The sequence below is a fragment of the Euprymna scolopes genome, chromosome 21, assembly GCF_053919585.1.
Source record: "Euprymna scolopes isolate OS-2025 chromosome 21, ASM5391958v1, whole genome shotgun sequence".
Classification (NCBI taxonomy): Eukaryota; Metazoa; Mollusca; class Cephalopoda; order Sepiida; family Sepiolidae; genus Euprymna; species Euprymna scolopes.
Genome location: NC_136502.1, coordinates 30,601,773 through 30,622,028, shown reverse-complemented (window position 1 = coordinate 30,622,028; position 20,256 = coordinate 30,601,773). Strand labels below are relative to the sequence as shown.

General features: G+C 31.6%; 1 protein-coding gene across 7 annotated transcripts in view; it reads left to right on the top strand.

Moving 5' to 3' along the window:
* The window catches only part of LOC145242090 (endothelin-converting enzyme homolog), a 955,595-nt gene that overhangs the window by 742,509 nt on the left and 192,830 nt on the right, over positions 1-20,256 (top strand). For all 7 annotated transcript variants that reach the window (XM_080105007.1, XM_080105006.1, XM_080105005.1 and 4 more), the window contains one exon: positions 17,531-17,741. In XM_080105007.1, the coding sequence (XP_079961133.1) occupies positions 17,531-17,741 (211 nt within the window). The remainder of the gene's footprint in view (positions 1-17,530; positions 17,742-20,256) is intronic.

The following is a 20,256-nucleotide window of genomic DNA, read 5'->3' as shown; positions in this document are numbered from 1 at the left end:
TTTGGGAAAACCTTTTTAATCGGTTTTCGGACAGAAATTTGGCTGTCAAGAGGTCAAAGTTTAACTATTTGACTTTAGAATACTCACCAAACTCCTCAGCCAATTTTGGATCTAAACACTTGAAATTTTAGATGTAGGTTACTTGGACATGGATCTAACTTTATAATTTAATTTGAGCCCAAAACAATAAATGTTAAGGGGTCAAAATTGGAGTCAAATTAATTCTACCCTTTTCACGTAAATATTACGCAAGTATAAATCATGTAGAATACCTGCATGAATATAATTACACGTAATATTGTACTAAATATGATAATCTCATAAGAAAACCGAAAAAAAACTAATACAGAATTAATTAAAATGAATGTTTAAAAGAATATGCAAATACGGTAGGTCTTTTGCAGGTGAATGCAATTTCACGATCCATATATAACAAAGTTGTATTTTCCTCTTAAATAAATAGAACAAAACGTTTTTAATATGAATATCAATACCCAAAAAAATTATAGGAGTATATATATTGGTAGATAGACATATATGGAGGGATACAGATGTTCCAGAAGTCGCACATCATATAGGTTTTCCTAAAAATACAAATAATATTTATTTTCATACTCACTACAGTACACAACAGGTTTGAGATGTTTCCAAAGACAAAACTAACGGGGACAGACCTGGTCATCATGGTGGTCGTTCCATGGAGATCAGTGAATGGTGTGCAACTTATGGGACACCCTATATATATATGTGTGTGTGTGTGTTTGTGAAACCAAAAGGTAGAAGGTATAACATATTAGAAATATTCATATAACAGCAAGGGGAGACTTGATTCCAAATATTTTCTCATATGTGTATATATGAACACACACACACACATATATATGTATCTTGATACACATATATACACACACATTCACGTACACACATATATGCACATACACATAGATAGATAGATAGATAGATAGATAGATAGATAGATAGATAGATAGATAGATACCCGTGAGGGTGTCTTATTGCAGTTAGTCGAATGTTTAATTTACATCATGAATGTTTTAAAAGTAGGCGAAGGTACTGAGATTCGAACTCTTATCATATCACGTGCAAAAGAAAGATACAGTATCATTTGGGCGACTTCTACAGTTCCGTTTGTGTCGTGGGTGGAGGTTGAATACTTATACTCCCTTTTCTCATGGGTATATCCGCAAGGAGAATTCAACAAATTCAAAACCGGGACTTGGCATGCCGGCATTACAGTCATTGTGTGTATTCATAATTCCCATGCTTACTTTATTATACGCAGCCAAAACGGGATGAAAAGTATGTGACAGTGAGGTCACAACTAATTTCGGAACCATTGACTCTAATTGGTGAATGCCCGCCAAAATCTCTATACCCACGCCGTTGTTAATTTAAGAGATTTTTTTTATTAAGCTAAAGATGTATATAATTTTTAGTGGCAAGATTTCAGTGTTCTATGCCAAACAGCTGTCAGGATACTTTGTATCCTGTTGTACGAGTGCTTGGCGCGGACATTTGAAAGATGGCCATGTTTTTTCACCGAGATTTACATACGTTCTAATTGTGGAAAACATTGATCATGAGAGTTAGCGACGGAAAAAATATATATATATATATATATATATATATATATATATATATATATATATATATATAAAGTTATAAAATATATATGGCGATTCAGCTACACAGAATATTCCGCGTTTCATCCACTCATAAGCCTGAAGAATCCTAGAGTGGATGAAACGCGGAATATTCTGTGTAGCTTAATCGCCATATATATTTTATAACTTATTAACTAGCTCTACTTACGTATTGAGTACTGTTTAAATAAATACTTAAAGTTTAGGCATAAATTTATACTTTCGTATATTAATTTATGTGAGCAAATGAAGTAGTTTATATATATATATACATTGACTGTATATATACAATGTATATATAATATATGCATATATATATAATGTATGTATATATATAATGTATGTATACATATATAATGTATATATAATGTATGTATATATATAATGTATGTATACATAATGTATATATAATGTATAAATATAATGTATGTATATATATAATGTGTGTATATATAATGTATATGTATGTATATAATGTGTATATAAATAATGTATATATATATATATATATAATGTATATATATATACATATATATATGTGTGTGTGTGTGTGTGTGTGTGTGTGTGTGTGTGTCAGGTCATGTCATATGCTACTGGTACCATGTAACCCAGTACTACTTGCCTCATGGTCGGGTCACCGGCGACTAAACTGGTTCCCCCACCAGACTTGTTTGGTGAGGAGGGTGGCTAGTCTCCCTGAAGGATTAAAAACAAGACCTTCCAAAGGGCGAATTAACCCTTTTTCGGGGTCAACGGCCAACTAGAACCGTGTGTGTTTGTGTGTATTTATATGTGTGTTGGGGTGGAGAGGGCTCCCGTAAGCCGTGGTGAAGGCAACCTTTCTAGGAGAAGCAAATCTCTGATTTAAAAAAAACCATAAAGCGGGAGACCAGTACCCGCATTAAGCTGGTCTGCAGTTTAACTTGTTATTGGCTATCTTGCTCTTGCTTGTTGCTGGATCTCAACATTTTGAACTGAGAGAGAGACTTAGCTGTCGTACAAAGCTAAGACTATGTAACATCATCTGTGTATAGATACTCCCTCAGACCTTTGTCTATTAAAATGGACCTGTGGCGATGAAAGTCATTTTGGGGCTCATGGACTTTAAGTATCTGAGGGAGTGGCATTCGTCTAACAAGACGTTGCAATCATCATATATATATATATATATATATATATATATATATATATATATATATATATATAATGTATTAGGTTGGTGCAAAACAATATCGTTTTCTCACATGTGTTACACTTATATATGATTTCTGAATTAATTCATATATATATATATATATATATATATATATATATATATATATATATAGCCAATGTTATAAATCATTTTGAAGCGTATTTTTCGCTCTATCTAATCGTTTTGTTCTCAATCTCTTCATTCATTTTTTTTTTTTTTTGACAGGCTTTGCATAGTGAAGGTGGATAATGTTTGACTAATTTCCAACTGTTCTTTCTTACATATTTTTCCAGGACTTATTGTTACATTCGTACAGATAGTCCAAATATTTACACACTACATTGTATAGTAGCTGTTCTCCAGCAAAACCTTGCAACAACTCGATATCAGTTGTACCATACCATATCTACTTCTGTGTGCTAGACCCTGTATTTGTTTCATTACTGTGACATGTTTTTTTTCTTAAAAGAATTGGTAATCAAGCCTTGATCTAAAGCAGACATAATAATTCTATCCTGATCACAGTGGAGGCATTTCGTATGCACCCAGAAAAAGTATATATATATATATATATATATATATATATATATATATATATATATATATATATATATATAAATTGTGATTCAATGAATTTCAAAAAAACTCTCATTGAAATGAAATGAAATGGTTGAGTTTCACATCAAAGACTTTTTATTATTCAAAACAAGACAAAGAATACTTTAGAAAATTAATCTCCTTGGCCTATAGGGTTTCGATGCTATTCTGAAGTTTATATATATATATATATACATATATATATATATATATATATATATATATATATATATTCTGAAGTATATGTGTGTGTGTGTGTGTGTGTTTAAAGAGCAGAGACAACTCTTGTTTGTTTCTCTTACAATCCATTTTTTTCCAAATCAGGGCAAAATGAACCGACCACCATCAAGTACAGGTTCAACCTTGTCGAACTCGAGATAAAAAATAGCAAAATGTAAATTGAAGAACTTACGAGGAAAATTGAAACCTTGCTCACAAAATAAGAAAAAATGGATTGTAACAGAAACAAACAAGAGTTGCCTCTGTTCTTCATTGAAACGTGCATAAAGGAAAAAATGCTGGCCAAGTATACTAATATATATGTGTGTGTGTGTGTGTGTGTGTGTGTGTGTGTGTGTGTGTGTGTGTGTGCATATATTTATATACATAGATGTGTGTATATATATTATATATATACGTATATTTATGTATATATACATTTATATATATGTACATACACACACACACACACACATATATATATATATATATATATATATATATATATATATATATATATATATATATATATATATATATATTGCGTAAGGAAAGGATGAGCAATCCATATTAGGACAAAATACTTCTAAACGAATGATTTTGTCCTAATATGGATTGCTCATCATCTGGGATGGTCGAAAATATGTCACTCGTTCTTGACATAGGAAAGCGTTGATTCAGAAAAGTGTTCTCAGTAACAAAAAAAAAAATTCTTTCAACTATAAATGATCTATGCACCCATCTTTTGGCACGCATGCGCACAATATCATTAGAAAATGTCGACTGTCAGGTACGGCTTCTCTACGCTCGTCGTTAAAAATCTTCCTTTTCTTTCTTTGAATCAGAAAAATCAAAAAGACTCATAAACTTATTTTATTGAGTTATTTGATCTTTTGCTTTTAAATATACGTATATGTGTGTAAGTGTGTGTGGGTATGCGCGTGTACGTGTGCATGAGTGTGCGTGCGTGTTCTAATAATAGAATTGAGTAAATCGAAATAACGAAGACGCTCTTTCAACTTGGGAAAAGCATTAACATTTGTTGAGCTGGAAAAAATGCGCCCATGGCATTACATTGGCTTCGTTCAACTCTTTTTCTTTTTCGGTAATATTCCGTTTTTTTTGTTTGTTTTTTGTTTTTTGTTGTTTTTTTTTGTTTTTTGGTCTCCGATGCTAAAAGATATAACCGCATGGCATCCTATATTAAAAGGCCGTTTTATCTTAAAACAAAGTTCATGAAATGGAGCAGAATTTCAAAAGGTTTCTGTTGTTTAATTTCTTAGATTCCCTTTCAAAAACCTTTTTTATTGATCCTGATTTTAAGCAAAAAAAAAACTTTCTTAAAGTACAAGTGACCCATCCTCTCTCCACCAAAAAAAAATGTCATCCGTTGTCATTTAGACGTTTGGCCAAACGAATAGATGCTGTTGTGGATCAAACTTCAAATGAATAGTTAACACGCCATGCAGGGGACACTTTCGTGATCGTTTCAAAGGTAGAAGATGTGACTTTGGATGAGTTTCACATTTACTGGACCTTACCCACCTCCGGGTTAATCGAAAAATAAAAAATAATATCTACCAAAACAACCCCCAACTATTTCTGAACTGAATATAGGTCGTCACCGCCTCAATTTAAGGCAGCGCAAAGAGAAGAATGCATTGCAGTTATTGACATTTTTTCACGTCTTACCCAGCTGGGCTTAAAATAAAGACTGTTGAATAATTACAACTGAAACTTGTAGTTGTCTCAAATATGGTTGGATTGCAGAAAAAAATTGTGAATTTCATAAACGATTATACGGATGGTATTAATTTGGGGCTGATGTCATGATTTGTCAACTAAATTTAACGAGAAACTACTTTTTGTTGCCATGTAAAATAATGCAAGTGAGGCTTATTTAAAAATGTTCATGTTGATTTTTTTTTTGTATGCAAGGATATGATTTCGCCTCACACCTTTGAAAACTGTTAAGAAAATATTATTATTCCTGTTATGTTATTTCTTTGGTGGTGGTTGGCCATGACGAGATCAGTTTTGGGGGGAGGTAGAAGTGGGGGTGGGGTATAACAGAACGCGCACGCGCGTATATCAGCAGCAACAACCAACGTATGCAAATGACCGAGCCGTGTGCGAGGAAGAAATAAAGAAAATAATTATGAAAAAAGAAAACCGTGGACTCTTGATGTCAGAGAGTGACAGAAATGGACGTGTTACACACGTGGCCCGAGAGCGACAGGGAAAGACGCATCCTAAACGTGACCGGACAAAAACAGAGTACCACGTATTCGACACAGCAGCGTCTTGTTAAGTACATTGTAGTACGAGAAGACTTTTGAATAAGAGACAAGGCGTTAGTCTGGAAAGTACCTGTAAATAAATGTCTGTTTTTTTTTGTTTTGTTTTGTTTTTTTTTTTGCTTGTTTGTTTTTTTGTTTGTTTTTTACTGAAAAAAGTGAGTTGAATTTGTCTTTGTTACCTTGCGACGGTGTCTGCATGTTAACACGTGTATAACGCTACAGGAGTGGGGAAATAAATGAAAAACAAACTCTTATGAGAAAAATGCAGATAAAAAAGAAAGAAGGTAACATTAGAAATGAATAAGTTTGCACAAAGTATCAGGAAAAAGGAAAACATATAAATTATTATTTATGTAATAAAGCGAATCTTGTCTATTTTTACAACATTTCTTATAACTAGCTTTGAATCTGACGAATCGATATTTGATTTTGACTAACCAATGCTTTCATATCCTTTCACGATGTTCTCTCATAGTAAGAACTGTATTTCATATTTAGATTCATTTTTTTTTTAAATATACATTATTCTACTTGGGAAATTTTATTGCCATGACGAAATTTATGATATCAAAGTAAATAAATTAAAAATTGTTTGCCTTAATCAAATAATATCAAAAAATTATAGAAATACAAAGAGAAAGGATTGGAATTAGAAAAAGAGATCTGAGCTGATAACGGAAAGTTTTATATCCAAGGTAATCCTGCTATTATTATATAATACACAAAAAGAAATACGAACTAGATTTCTATTACCCGAACCATTTTCGAAAATATATTAAATAGATATTTTTAAGACTAAAAGGAGATGATTTCATAATATAATTTTAACTTTAATTACTTAAAAAAAATCATATTGCTACTGAGACTCAAGGGGCTATTGCGATAAAGGGCCAGATTTATATGGGTTATTCTAATTAGCGTGTTGTGCAGCAAGATTTTTGGTCAACTGAAATAGGTTTGGGTTTAACGGCATATCAACAACTGTAAGGGCAATTCAGGGCCAAACACAATTTCTGGTCATATTCGTTTTAGTTATAAAGTTCATTCCTTGGTAAAGGTTTATTTCTTAGGCAGAGTTAATTTCTTGGGTATTATTTTCTTATTCCATTATTTGTTTAAGGAATATTGTAGTATACTAGCAGGTCGTCCGGCATTGTCAAGTCGTAAAATACGCTTAAATATGATATTTTATTAATGCAGATTTCGTAAAAAAAAATGACTCGTGCGCCACCACCGAGAATCGAAACCAAAACCTTTAGCTTACGATTTACTTTGTTATTAATGACTGTACTATGAAGATGTATTGACTGCAAAGTTAAAAATAAAAACATGAACCAATTGCTATTACGTTATGCATCCATATTCGTAATGCCGTCGTTCGACCTTCACCTGGCATTTTTCACACTAAAACTCAAATATCAAGTTTCGTATGGGTTCAAATGCCCTATATATGAAGTTTCATGTTTGTCGACCAAAAACTGACGGGAGAGTTTGGTAGGCAAAATATTTTAAACAAAAATATATACGCATACATAAATATATATAGAACGGGGTTTGTGTTTACTATAACCTTTTTATGCAAATATTACGCAAGTATAAATCATGTAGAATATCTGCATGAATATAATTACACTAATTAAATATTACGCAAGTATGAATGACATGTGGAATATCTGCATGAATTATAATTAATTAAAGATGATCATCCCATGTGAAAATCGAAAAAAATATAGGGAATTAATTAAAATAAATGTTTAAAAGAATATACAAACTAGCTAGATATTTTGCAGATGAATGAAATTCCACAACCCATATATAACAAAGTTGTATTTTATTTTTAAATAAATAGAAACAAGGGTTTTTAATATGAATATCAATACACAAAAGATGTGATAGGGGTGTAGATAGATTTATGTTACATTGCTTACTGAAGTATTTATTTCTAATTTTATTGAATAACTAGCAGTTCAACCCGTCTTTGCTCGGGCCCTGTGTACTGACCATAACTTTATGTACATATGTATATATATATATTAAAAAGTTTGCCTCATGTCCAGGTAATCTACATCTAAAATTTCATTGGGGGAGGAGTTTCGTAGAGACTGCAAAGGTCAATTCTTTCAACTTTGACCTCTTGGCAGCCAAATTTTCGCCAAAACAAACTGATTAAAAAGCTTGCTGCATGTCTGAATACCCTTTGTGTAAAATTTCAAATGTTTAGACTCAAAATTGGCTGAATAGTTTGCTAGAGACCGCAAAGATAAATTCTTTTGGCCTAGACTCCTTGGTAACCAAATTTTCAGCAAAAAAATGATTAAAAAGCTTGCTCTATGTCTGAATACACTTTATGTAAATTTTCAAATGTTTAGACCAAAATTTGACTGAGTAATTTGGTAGAGACCACAGAGGCCAAATTTTTCAAAACTTTGACCCCTTCTTGACCCCTTAACATTTATTGTTTTTGGCTCAAATAAAATTAAAAAGTTTGATCCTTTTCAAAGTAACCTACATCTAAAATTTCAAATGTTTAGACCCAAAATTGGCGGAGGAGTTTGGTAGAGTTTTCAAAGGTCAAATTGTTGAACTTTGTTCCCTTGACAGTCAAATGTCTGACCGAAAACCGATTAAAGAGATTTTCTCAAATATATATACTCCTTATGTCAAATATCGAGTCTGTAGACTGAAAGTTAACAGAGTAGTTTTGTAGGGAAATGTACACACACAGACATTTTCACTTTTATAGATATACTAGTAGTTCCGCCCGTCTTTGCTCGGGTCCTATGTACTGTTCATAACTTTATGTTCATATGTATATATTAAGAAGTTTGGATATGTACAGTAATGCCTTTCTATATACTAGGCTTCCTTACCTATCATAGCGAAAAGTTGGTAGAGACCGCAGACGTCAAATTTTTTAAAACTTTGACCCCAATTTTGACCCCTTAACATTTATTGTTTTGAGCTCAAATTAAATGAAGATGGTTGATCTATGTCCAAAGAACCTATATCTAAAATGTCAAGTGTTTAGACCCAAAATTGGCGGAGGAGTTTGCTAGAGTTCTCAGAGGTCTATCGTTAAACTTTGACCCCTTAACAGCCAAATTTCTAGCCGAAAACCGATTAAAAAGATTTTCCCATATGTCAAATTTCGAGTCTGTAGACCGAAAATTGACAGAGTTATTGTGTAGGGAAATGTACACACAGACAGACAGACAGACACACACACACACACTTTCACTTTTATAGATAGATAGATTTTATTTCTTTAAAGGTATGCTATTAATTGGTCTATCTTCGTGTGTTCAAATAGATTCTTTAATGTTTTTTATGCTTAAAATAGGAGACATAATTCTCTGTATAAATAGTAATTTAGCTTCCTTTTTAGATAGTTTTGATACCTAAGATAGATTCTAAATACGGAGATTATACTTTTTTCCTCTTTGTTTTTCTTCGATGTTAGCTGAACTTTTATAAAAACTTGAATATTTTAAGGTGGGATAATAAAATCATGATTACTAAATTTCGTAATTTTTTAGATGACGAGTTATAATTTGGATCATTTGGATTAGTCGAACTATTGCTCTTATTTTGGATTTTATTTTTATAACGGTCGATGCATCTCTAACCGTCTACAGGTGTATCTTGTCAAACTCGATAATCAGTACAGAATTTCGAACTGAACTTTTATTTAATCCTATGGGGTAAATTGTTCTTATTCAATCAGTCATGATTGGGTAGAAGTTTAAACACAAAAAAACAGACGGTGTGAGTCGATGATTGAACTGTGTAACCATATACAAGGGTGTAGTCGACCGTGCTTTCTGTGCTTTTTGGATCCCCCTTCTCGGAGAAATTGACCGAATTTTTCCCCCTAATTTAAAGTGCCAGTAGGGCAGCCATAGGTAGGCATGCTGGTATTTGCCTTGTCTTAAATAATTTGCCTGCTAATTAGAGAATTATTTACTGCTCGGGTTCGAGTTTGCCTGCCATTTCACAATAACGCCTCAAAGTTAACCTACCTATAGGTGAATTTTGCAGAGTGGATTTGTTTCGTTTCATTTCGTTCCGTTTCGTTCAAAATATTTACTAATTTATTTTTATATTTTGTATGAAACCGAAACGAAACTTTTCATATCGTTTCGTTTCATTTATTTTTCGTTTTGTATTGTACATCTAGTATGAGTATCTAATTGCAACCAAAATATGGCGAAAAGTACCAAGACATAACAAAAACAACTATGAGATATGAAAAGTTACAATTAGGGCAACCCAAAAATTACATTTATTAATGAGGTTAAGTCATTTGATAAAGTAATTATCTAAAAAACTATTCATAAATCAATCAAAATATTTAAATTTGACGTTATAAGAACATTCAATTGTAATTTTAGGTTGCCCTAATCATAATAAAAAAAAAAACAACGAAACGAAAAGAAACTTTATTACAAACGAAACGAAATGAGCGGAACATATTTTGTAAAAGTTTTGCTACGAAAGTTTGACCACCACCACCACCCCTTGGTCCTTGTTAGTGGAGATAATAAAATGAAGCAAAGAATTAAGTAAATAGTAGAAAGAAAGGAAAGATAATAAGGAAGAAAAAGGATGCAGATACAGCGAATAAAAAAAATGATGAGAAGAAAGAAACGATGAAAGACAAGATGGCACTGAAAAATGAGGGAATGAAAAATATAAAGGAAAAAAGAAATAAATACAGAAAAAAGAAGAACATGACGAAAATGAAGGGAAGAAAAACGCTAAATGAAAAAAAAGAGAGTAAATTAAGTTAGGAATAGAGAAGGAAACAGGAATGACGAATAGATAGAAGAAAGAAATTAAAGAAAGAACATACAACAAGAAACAGCAAGGATACAAAAATAGCTTCTTTCATTGACTTACGGGGCTTTGGAATTCCCGCCCTGTTTCCTGCTACGCTGATTGTACTAACATACAAATATTTGAATGTAATATGAACAGACCCACCGTTCATCTTCTCACATAGTCTCAGTAGACATGATCAAAAATGGTGGCATAAGCTATCCAAGTAGTGGTATGCTTTGTTTGGGGAAAACAGCAGTAAAAAGAAATAAAGTAAAAAAAAAATGAAAGAAATGAAATCAGAAAGAACCTTTGATGAAAAGAAATGTAACACTTTAGCTTGATGGGAAAATATAACCTTTGCCAAAATGACGAAACAATAATGGAATCAACAATCACACGAATCAGGAAAAAGGGGAGGAGTACGATTATAAAGGACGAAGAGAAGGCGAAATCCTTTGGCGAAAATAAAGGGTCGCTACATACACACATACACATATATAGGGTCACGTTTAATCTCCACTAGCAGGGAGACCCGACTTTGCCCGGGATTGAATGATGATCAACCAATGTTTAACCCTCCCATATTTTTTTAATGTCATCGAAATCGGCGAAATCGATCATTTTTTTTTTTTTTTTTGTTAATCGATTTATTGCCTGCTCTAGTCGAGGACACTTCACGATGTACCGGAAGGAAACTTCGGATGCCTTCCTGCAGTGACTTAGTCCACAGTAGGACAGCCAGAGGTAGACATGCAGGCATTTGCCTTGTCTTAAATAATTTGCCTGCTAATGGGAGAATTATTTACCGCTTGTGAAATCGATTTTGTCTGCCATTTCACACATTGTAGTTTACATTGCACTATAGAGAACTTACTGTTAATTATTTTTACATATAAAGGCTTGCATTAAAGTTTAAAATGCAAAAGTCAAGTATAATGATTCAGTTGTGCTCTAAGCAGAAACATTCATTTTGAACGCGTAACTACCATATCAAAGAACCTATTGTTGATTTTATACGCCGGATCTTTCTGCTGGTGTGGGAATAAATCTTCTCAAATGTATAAAAGTGCTAACTTTGGTCAAAATCGGCTGTTCCTTCTTTTGTCGGATTTTTTTTTTTCGATTATCGATACTTATCGAAGATATTCCGATACAAACCCTATCTCAAAACACAGCCAGATACATAAAGAATATTTGTGTCAAATTTCATAAAAATCTATCCGGCCGTTTCGGAGCCCATAGGAAACGAATTCGCACACACAGAGATAAAGTTTCTTGGGGATAGATAGATAGATAGATAGATAGATAGATAGATAGATAGATAGATAGATAGATAGATAAATAGATAGATAGATAGAGATCTTCTCAAACGCAACTTATGTTCATTCATCTTCTAACGAGTTTTTACTTATGAAGACTATTCGAGAAATGAAGCTTTAATGAGATCAATAGATTGGTAGTTGCTGCGGGGATGGGAAATAATAAATGGACACATGACATTTGATAACGGTTATCTTTACGATTACTGTTTTAACTTCACTTCCGGTTGTACCTTAGTTTTTAATTGATTTTTACTGTATCTTTTGTTTATTAAATTGTAAGGTTAAGATACAGAATAGATGAAGGAAATCCATACTTAGAATGGCATTTCTAAATAATAATGTTAACATGGGAGGGGCAGCCGAAAGTGAAGTTATAGCAATAATCATAAAGATAACTGTGGTTTGAAATGCTACCAAAGGCAAGATAACTTACTCTTCTGTAATTAAACGATTTAAAAATTGGTACAAACCTGCCTTTATGGCGCCTGTTGGGGTCCTGTGCAGTAAAAAAGAATGAAGAAAAAAGAAGAAAAAAAATGACTGTCTTTTCTCTTTATATGTATGCGATATTGTCACCCAACATGCAAATGAGATGCTTCCGGTTTGTAAATAAGAAGCCTTATTTTTCAGAGGCTGGGTTGATTTTAGATTCTGATGTTGGAGTAGCAAGTTTTGTCAGCAGTGCGTCAAGTTTTGGAGTAGCGAGTTTTTGGCAGAGGATGCTGAATTTTGAGTCGTGAATTTTGACAGCAGTGTGTCGAATTTAACACCGGAAATTGTTACCCGAAAGCGCAGCATAGTTAACAATCCACCAGGACAATGTCATCAATGTATTTGATCCAATTTATGTTGCCAGTAAATGTTAAGCCGAGAAGTTTGAAAGATGGGTTCTCAGGTAGTGTGTTGTTCTTCATGGCAATCGGTTCATTTTTTTCTTTTTTTACTTACATTATTTTAAACTATCTATCAATCGATCGATTAATGAATCTTACTATCTATCTACCTATCTATCGAATATTCCGTCAAGAACTACTAGGTTAGTTTTACCCTTATAGGGGATATCCAATTTTTTTTTTTTTTTGTAGACTGAACGGAGGCATTATCATACCTCAACTCAAAAATTCGGAACTGTAACATAAAATTGTCGATAAGTTGTTAAATGGACAAGATGTTATTGTATTTCAGTATTAAATAATTCCAAGGTTTAATATTCCGTAAACCATACCAAAGCGAATTGAACTACAAGGAGAACCCTGGCATACAACATTAATAATTAGTAACGAAATACAGTATAGTATATAAAACACATGTATATAATCATAAATATTTATATATCATAAAATCATAAAATATTTATATATCATAAATATCATAAAAATTTATAAATGTTATATGTTTATAAATAACAACGTAAGGCGGGGCAAATACCGTAACCAGGGTCCGTAAAACATCGTATTCCACATCGCAACCTGCAAAAAACGTATCCTAGAGCCACCATATCCAGGGGTTTTACTGCATTTAATCATAGTGAATGAATATCTACGCTTTAAAGAGGGAGAGATTGGAAGAGAAAAAGAGAGCGATAGAAGCGAAGAAAAAAAAATGCATGAACAAAGAAATATTTTTAATTTTTTTATTGTAGCTGATGGGGGTTTTATGGTTACAGAGAGTAATGACGACATATAAGATGGAGATCAATGTATCAACACAAAATCAACAGGTTATCACGTTTCTGAATCCTTTTAAAAAGCATTGTCTTTAATAAATCTCGTAGCATGGATTCGTAATTAGTTTAATGTCAGTTTCTTTGTTTCACGCATTTGTTTATTGGTGTTTTCATCTTTGCCTGATTCTTTATTATATTGCGAACCATTAGTTTTTTTTCTCAAGATTTTTTTCTCTGCTTTTTTTAAAACGTTTGGGTTTATCAAACAGAATGTATTTTTTAAATTATTTTTTACATTTAATTGTTATATATGTATTTATCAAGTGACTTTTTGACATTTTTGGATTCTAGCAATAGGATTTCTTCAATCACATGTTTATTTGTTTTTATTAATTTAATTTTTTTATTTTTTTATTTTGTCTTTTATTATAACTGGCAAATGAAAGAAAGTAAAAAAAAATTGTTAATGCCGACTCACTTAAACAAGATCATGAAGTAACTTCCCTGAAAAGAGAGAAATAGAAAAGCAGCAAGACTTATTCAGAAACCTTATTACTCGAGTTAATCCCAATACATTAATGATAAATACGTGCAAAATAAACTGTTAATCTCCAAATGTATAAACATTTTTGACGTCTTCCTTCACTAAAATAAATTCATCAAAATTCAGAAACCAACGAATTTTAGTGAATTTTTCAGTATTTATTGATTAAAGATCACAGAATATAATGAATTCATTTTTTTAAATCATAATGAAAATTTATCATTTTATCTAAACAAAATACACCTTTACTAACGTTATAGTTTTAAGTAATAAAAAAAAAACGCATTAACTTTTTATTAAAATAAAGCATCGTAGATGTTAACAATTAAAAAACTGTTTTAATAGTTCAGGAATATTACAAAAAAAGACCTTAAATTTCTCGATAATAAAATCAATGAAACTCACAGAAATTTAATTTCTCGAACTAACGATATTATTATTGGATTGCGTATCCAATAATTTCATTAAAAAAAATAATATAATTGCAAAAAATATTTCATGTGATGTTAATGATAAGAAGTTCCCGGGAAATTTTTTAATGTGATATTATATTTCCTTTGCACGCATGAACGTGTAAATATAAGGATAACATTTTAGTCATGAAAATAAAAAAAAATATTAAAAAATTAAGGTTCATTAAGAAAAAAAATTAAAAATGTAATCTTATAACTTTCATTATTAAATATTAATTTCCTTTAAACTTTGAATTCTATTTAATAATTTAAACAATTCTTTGGCTTATCTTTTTATGAATAATAAAATATAAGAATAAATGAAGTAATGTAATTGCTAAGATTGATGTAATATGCTGTTCGAACGTTTTTGAACAAGATTTTACAAAAGTTTTATTTCAAATTCAAATAGAAAACATGTTGGTAAACATCATTAATTTAGAACATTACTAAATAAAAAAAGTTATACTTAATTAAATATATGCAACTTTTTAGACGAAAATAAATAAATTCTTACTTGTGTACATTCAAAAATATTCTAATTAAATAAGCATTCCCTTTTTTTATTACAACAAAATAAAATGAATTAAACGAAATTATTACAATTACCGTGAACCGTCCCTTTGGGAAAATAAGCGGACAGTTCGTGTTTGGAAATGAATACAAGCGTGTTTTCTTTTTTTCTTTTTTTTTTTTAGCTAACCCGTTTTTCTGGATAATTATAGAATTTTTAGTAAAAAAAAAGTACGTACATTTTCTTTAATTCGGTCAATTAAAGATTACCTCTTGAAGAAAGAACATGTGTCTGAGCAGTTAGTGTAAATATTTATTTATTTATTATTTGTATGAATTTTGAACATATGTTTTTTTTTATCAATCGTTATGGATTAAATATAACTACATCAGATAGAAGATTAATGCAAATATTATGACGTCGACTACGTTTCGAATTCATAGATAAGACTGAGATTTTAACATCATTGGGAAACTATTATAATATATGCAAAATAAATATATAATATATAGTAGAGATAGAGGAAGATTTTAACTTACTAATTATCATTGAAATAGTTCTAGAAAACTGATAATTATTTTTTCTAGCGATTTTTAAAGTTGATTTATTCGGACTTCAAATTCGAATGCTTGTTGGGTTTTTTTTAGTGGAGGGGGGTCAACATTTGTCACTGTAAGTTTTTAATACGTATATAAATTTTTCCTTTAACTTTGACATTTTATCTTTCAAACACAATCAAAATTTAAGCGTAAACTATAACAAATTATTATGTTAATACGCTTTTAAGAAGCTGAGTCGTGTGTTTTTCGGTCATTTTTGCCTCTACCTAAATCATGAATGAATGAAGTTCTGGCTAGGACTTGCATCACACTTCAAATTTAAAATGACAAAGTATTTCATATTATTATTTATCCGCTTCAGGCCTAGTTGAGGCGGCTTCCTCTAAAGAAAGAAGTTTCTAGGGAATATTAAATTCACAAACAGTCAGCAGTCATATGTATATCTTGGTCAGAGGAGATCAGATAGGTTTTTGCAGTTCTTGCAGGAAACTGTCCACGTCATTCTACATAGAGTGCTTGGTATTTCCAAATGGTCCCTATTTAGTACTAGTCAGTCTCTAGGTGGTCAGACTGATACCAAGACGAGCCTCGGCTGATATGACAACTGATCGGAATCAGATATCGTCTCGATTCTCTCAGACTATATGATAATAACAATGGTGATTGAACTCATCAGACGTAAATATAAAATGTTACTTGATTGTATCATGGATTCTGTTTAACTGAACTGGAAACACCTGGTGGTAGTTATTCTGGAGCGGTTCTTTGTTAATTATTAAAATTTATTTTAGGTACATTATTTGGACAGATACAGCTGCAATATCTACCACTAGCTATTTTTAACTGCATATTTTCACGTGCGTTCTTTATGCTTTATTTGTCGTAGCTTTCGCTGTGCTAATTGATATTTCTGTATGTTTCCATTTTCATGCGGTAAATGTGTACTCGTGACTCCTGACAACTTGCATTCTTCCTTCAACCTCCTCAAGGCCACTTTAATGTATAACATTATGATTTTTGATAGAATGAAATATGCGTAGGCTTAAATTGTCTATAAAAGGGGTAGATTTCATTAGTAGCAGTAATAGGGGATCAGGGCAATCAATCAATTCTATAAGTAAGTCTTTCGTTATTTCTTTCTTTCTTTTCGCGTATTGTTACGTTTGATTCTCGGTTCGTAATTATTATATCGAAAATCATCTATCCATTGATACGTAAGTATCAGACGAATTGTGCTAATTTTATTTCCATGCGGACTAGTGTGGCCAATCAAATCCCGTTTTTGGATAAAAGCTGTTGTTTTGTTTAGAGTTAGTAAATAACTTTTGAGCTTAGTAAGTTAAAGCGCGTTTCCTCTCTTGCAAGTACAGTTAATGTTTTTACCGTTTTTATTTTATTATTAATTTTACGATGGATATCTTACTACAGTTTTTGCAGTCTATTATTTTTTGTGCCTAGGTTAATAACTTGAAGTTACTAAAAAGATCCAAGTAGTTTCCTGTATGTGCTTAACCAAGATCTAAGAACGCATGTCTAGTACTTTAAAGCGTACGTTTGTAAATAACATATTGCTATTATATGCGTGTTATGATGTAGATAGTGACGTAGTTTCACTCACAGACACAATATTGAAAATATTGATCCTTATTAACTATCCTCTCCTTTCATTTTCTTTCCAGATGTCAGAACGTCCTTTCAGTAGATCAGAGTCAAGGACTACAGACTCAGATGACGATGACCTCATAGAAGATTACGACGTCACTATTTTTAATCCCCAATGTGTTAGAAACCGCAGTGCCCTAGAAAAATTCCTAGCCGTAATCCTGGTGCTTTTTCTGGTTGTGATTATCGCCCTTGCAGTGGCGCTGGTGAGATCAAAAGAACCGCCAGGTAAGTCATTCTGTTTCTCTGTATCTGCATCCTGGTCACGGCACCCATAATATATATATATATATATATATATATATATATATATATATATATATATATATATATATATATATGATCAACATTCAATATTAAAGCGGTAGAGGTAAAGCCGTAAATTCAATTAATAGCTTTGATTTTTTCAAATATACATTGACTCTGTGGTTATATTTGAAATATATTAAAGCACAGTCGCGTGAGAATGAAAAATGAATACTGTTTTATTTTTTATATTCATCCTTTATCTATATGCTATTTTCATGGATGATGATATTTTCAGATAAACATATATATGATGTGGTACAACCCCATTCATTCTTTGATGAACTAATTATACTGCCCTTCTGTTTTACGCGTATTTTATTTTCTCCTCCTTTTTACCCTTGTGCTTCTTATTAATAATTATGTATAATTTTCAATTAAACTTTATCTCATCCGTACTTTGAGAAAGTTTTTTAGTAAAGATAAAACATCAGTTTATGAGTTTTTGTTTTCTTTATATTTCTGCTTTTATTCACCTTTTTCTATATGATTCATCTGCATTTATCCTCTGATTTCTTCCCAATTTATTTCTTCAATTTGTACAAAGACATTTTATATCATACACATCAAAGTCAGTATTATCAACCGTTTATAATGGTATCTACTTATTACCGCTGTAGTGTGATGCATTATAGATAAAAGCAGTGACACATCGCTTATTGTTATGTTTGATTCTCAGTGCCCAATTATTGTACGAAAAATACCTACCATAAAAATGAGTTTGTGTCTTTGTGTGCCGAAAGAAAGATAACGATAATCATTAAACAAACTTTAAATATCAGACGAATTTTATTTCCACGCGGACTAGTTAGACTAATCTAAAATGACTTTCTTGATAAAAGCCGTTGTTTTTTGTTTAGAATTAGTAAATGTCATTTTAGCATGCTAAGCGAAAGTACGTTTCCTCAGTTGTGAGTTGATTAAATTTTTACCGCTTTTTTTTTTCATTTTATGATCGCGCCAGACTGTTTACGACCGTTTTACGACGTATTTTTTAACGGACGCCTATGTTGATTAATACCTTGCAGTTATTAAGAAGAATCAACTGGTCTTTCGTCTGTACTCAAGCAACGTGTACGTCTATACTAACTCATTAGAAAAAAAGTAAGCCAAGACAGATGTTCCTGGCGTGCCGCAACTCACAAAGAGGTTATAAGTGTTGAATCCGCACGCAATGAAGAACGCAAGAGAAAACGTGATATTAGAAAATACAGATCAGTAAAGAACTTTGATACAGAATTATCCCACAGGTGTCCAACATCCGGGAAATACTTTAGAGCTTGAATCGGTCTAACAAGCCATCTTCGAACCAACAGAACAATTGCATGATCACGGTCATCTTTGCAAGCGATGGACGAACATCATCAGAAACGCGCGTTTAGCACTGGAGTTCGAATACAAAACGCGATAAATTCCGCTGGTTTAAATAAAGACATTAAACAAACTGAAGAATATATTAAATCTAATCTTGAGATTGAATAACTGTTTATTTTAATTGAAATCAAATTACGCTAGTATGATCTAATATATAAATCTCACTATGTCTCTGTGTGTCTGTCTCCGTTTTTCAAATTATATTTCCTCCAAGACGGATGATCGTTGGACGGCGTGCAATAGCTTAAAAAATTGCATTTTTAATGCAGAATTTTATTAGATGTGTTTAATCGATTAAAATAATTGCTAATGCCTTCATAAAAGGGTTCAAACTTAAAAGGAATTACACCTTGATGAGCGTAGCACTATAACGTCATTCTGCGCATCCGTACATCGAGTAAAAGAGAAATCTTATTTATTTAGATATTTCACAACGTTTTTAAGCAGTTGTTCCTTTGGTGCACTGGATATTGTGACCGTTACTAGCACAAGTGTCGCGGTTTCGATCTCCATAATTCCTGGGGGGGGCTACACATTTCGATATTCTTGATTTTTAAATGTTATGTAATAAATATACAAGAACACTTTTATTAAAAAATACAGAAGAATGTTTTTGATTTACGTAACGAAAATGCCATATTCAAATATATATATGATATATCGGCTTCCTTGTTACATTCCAAAAATCACGTAAATAGATCAAGTAATGGCATTTGTATTAGATTTACTCCTAAACTAATTAACCGATCATTATGAATATTAATTATGTGTATATGTTTATATATTTCTATGTCTTGAATTCACTCCTAAACTAATTGATGAATCATTATGAATTTTACGTATGTTTATGTGATTATATATTTGTATATCTTGGATCCACTCCTAAACTAATTAACTGATCATTATAAATTTTAATTATGTGTACATGTTTATATATTTAAATATATTGGATTCACTCAAACTAATTAACTGATCATTATGAATTTTAATTATGTGTATATAATTATATATTTGTATGTCTTGGATCCACTCCTAAACTAATTAACCAATCATTATGAATTTT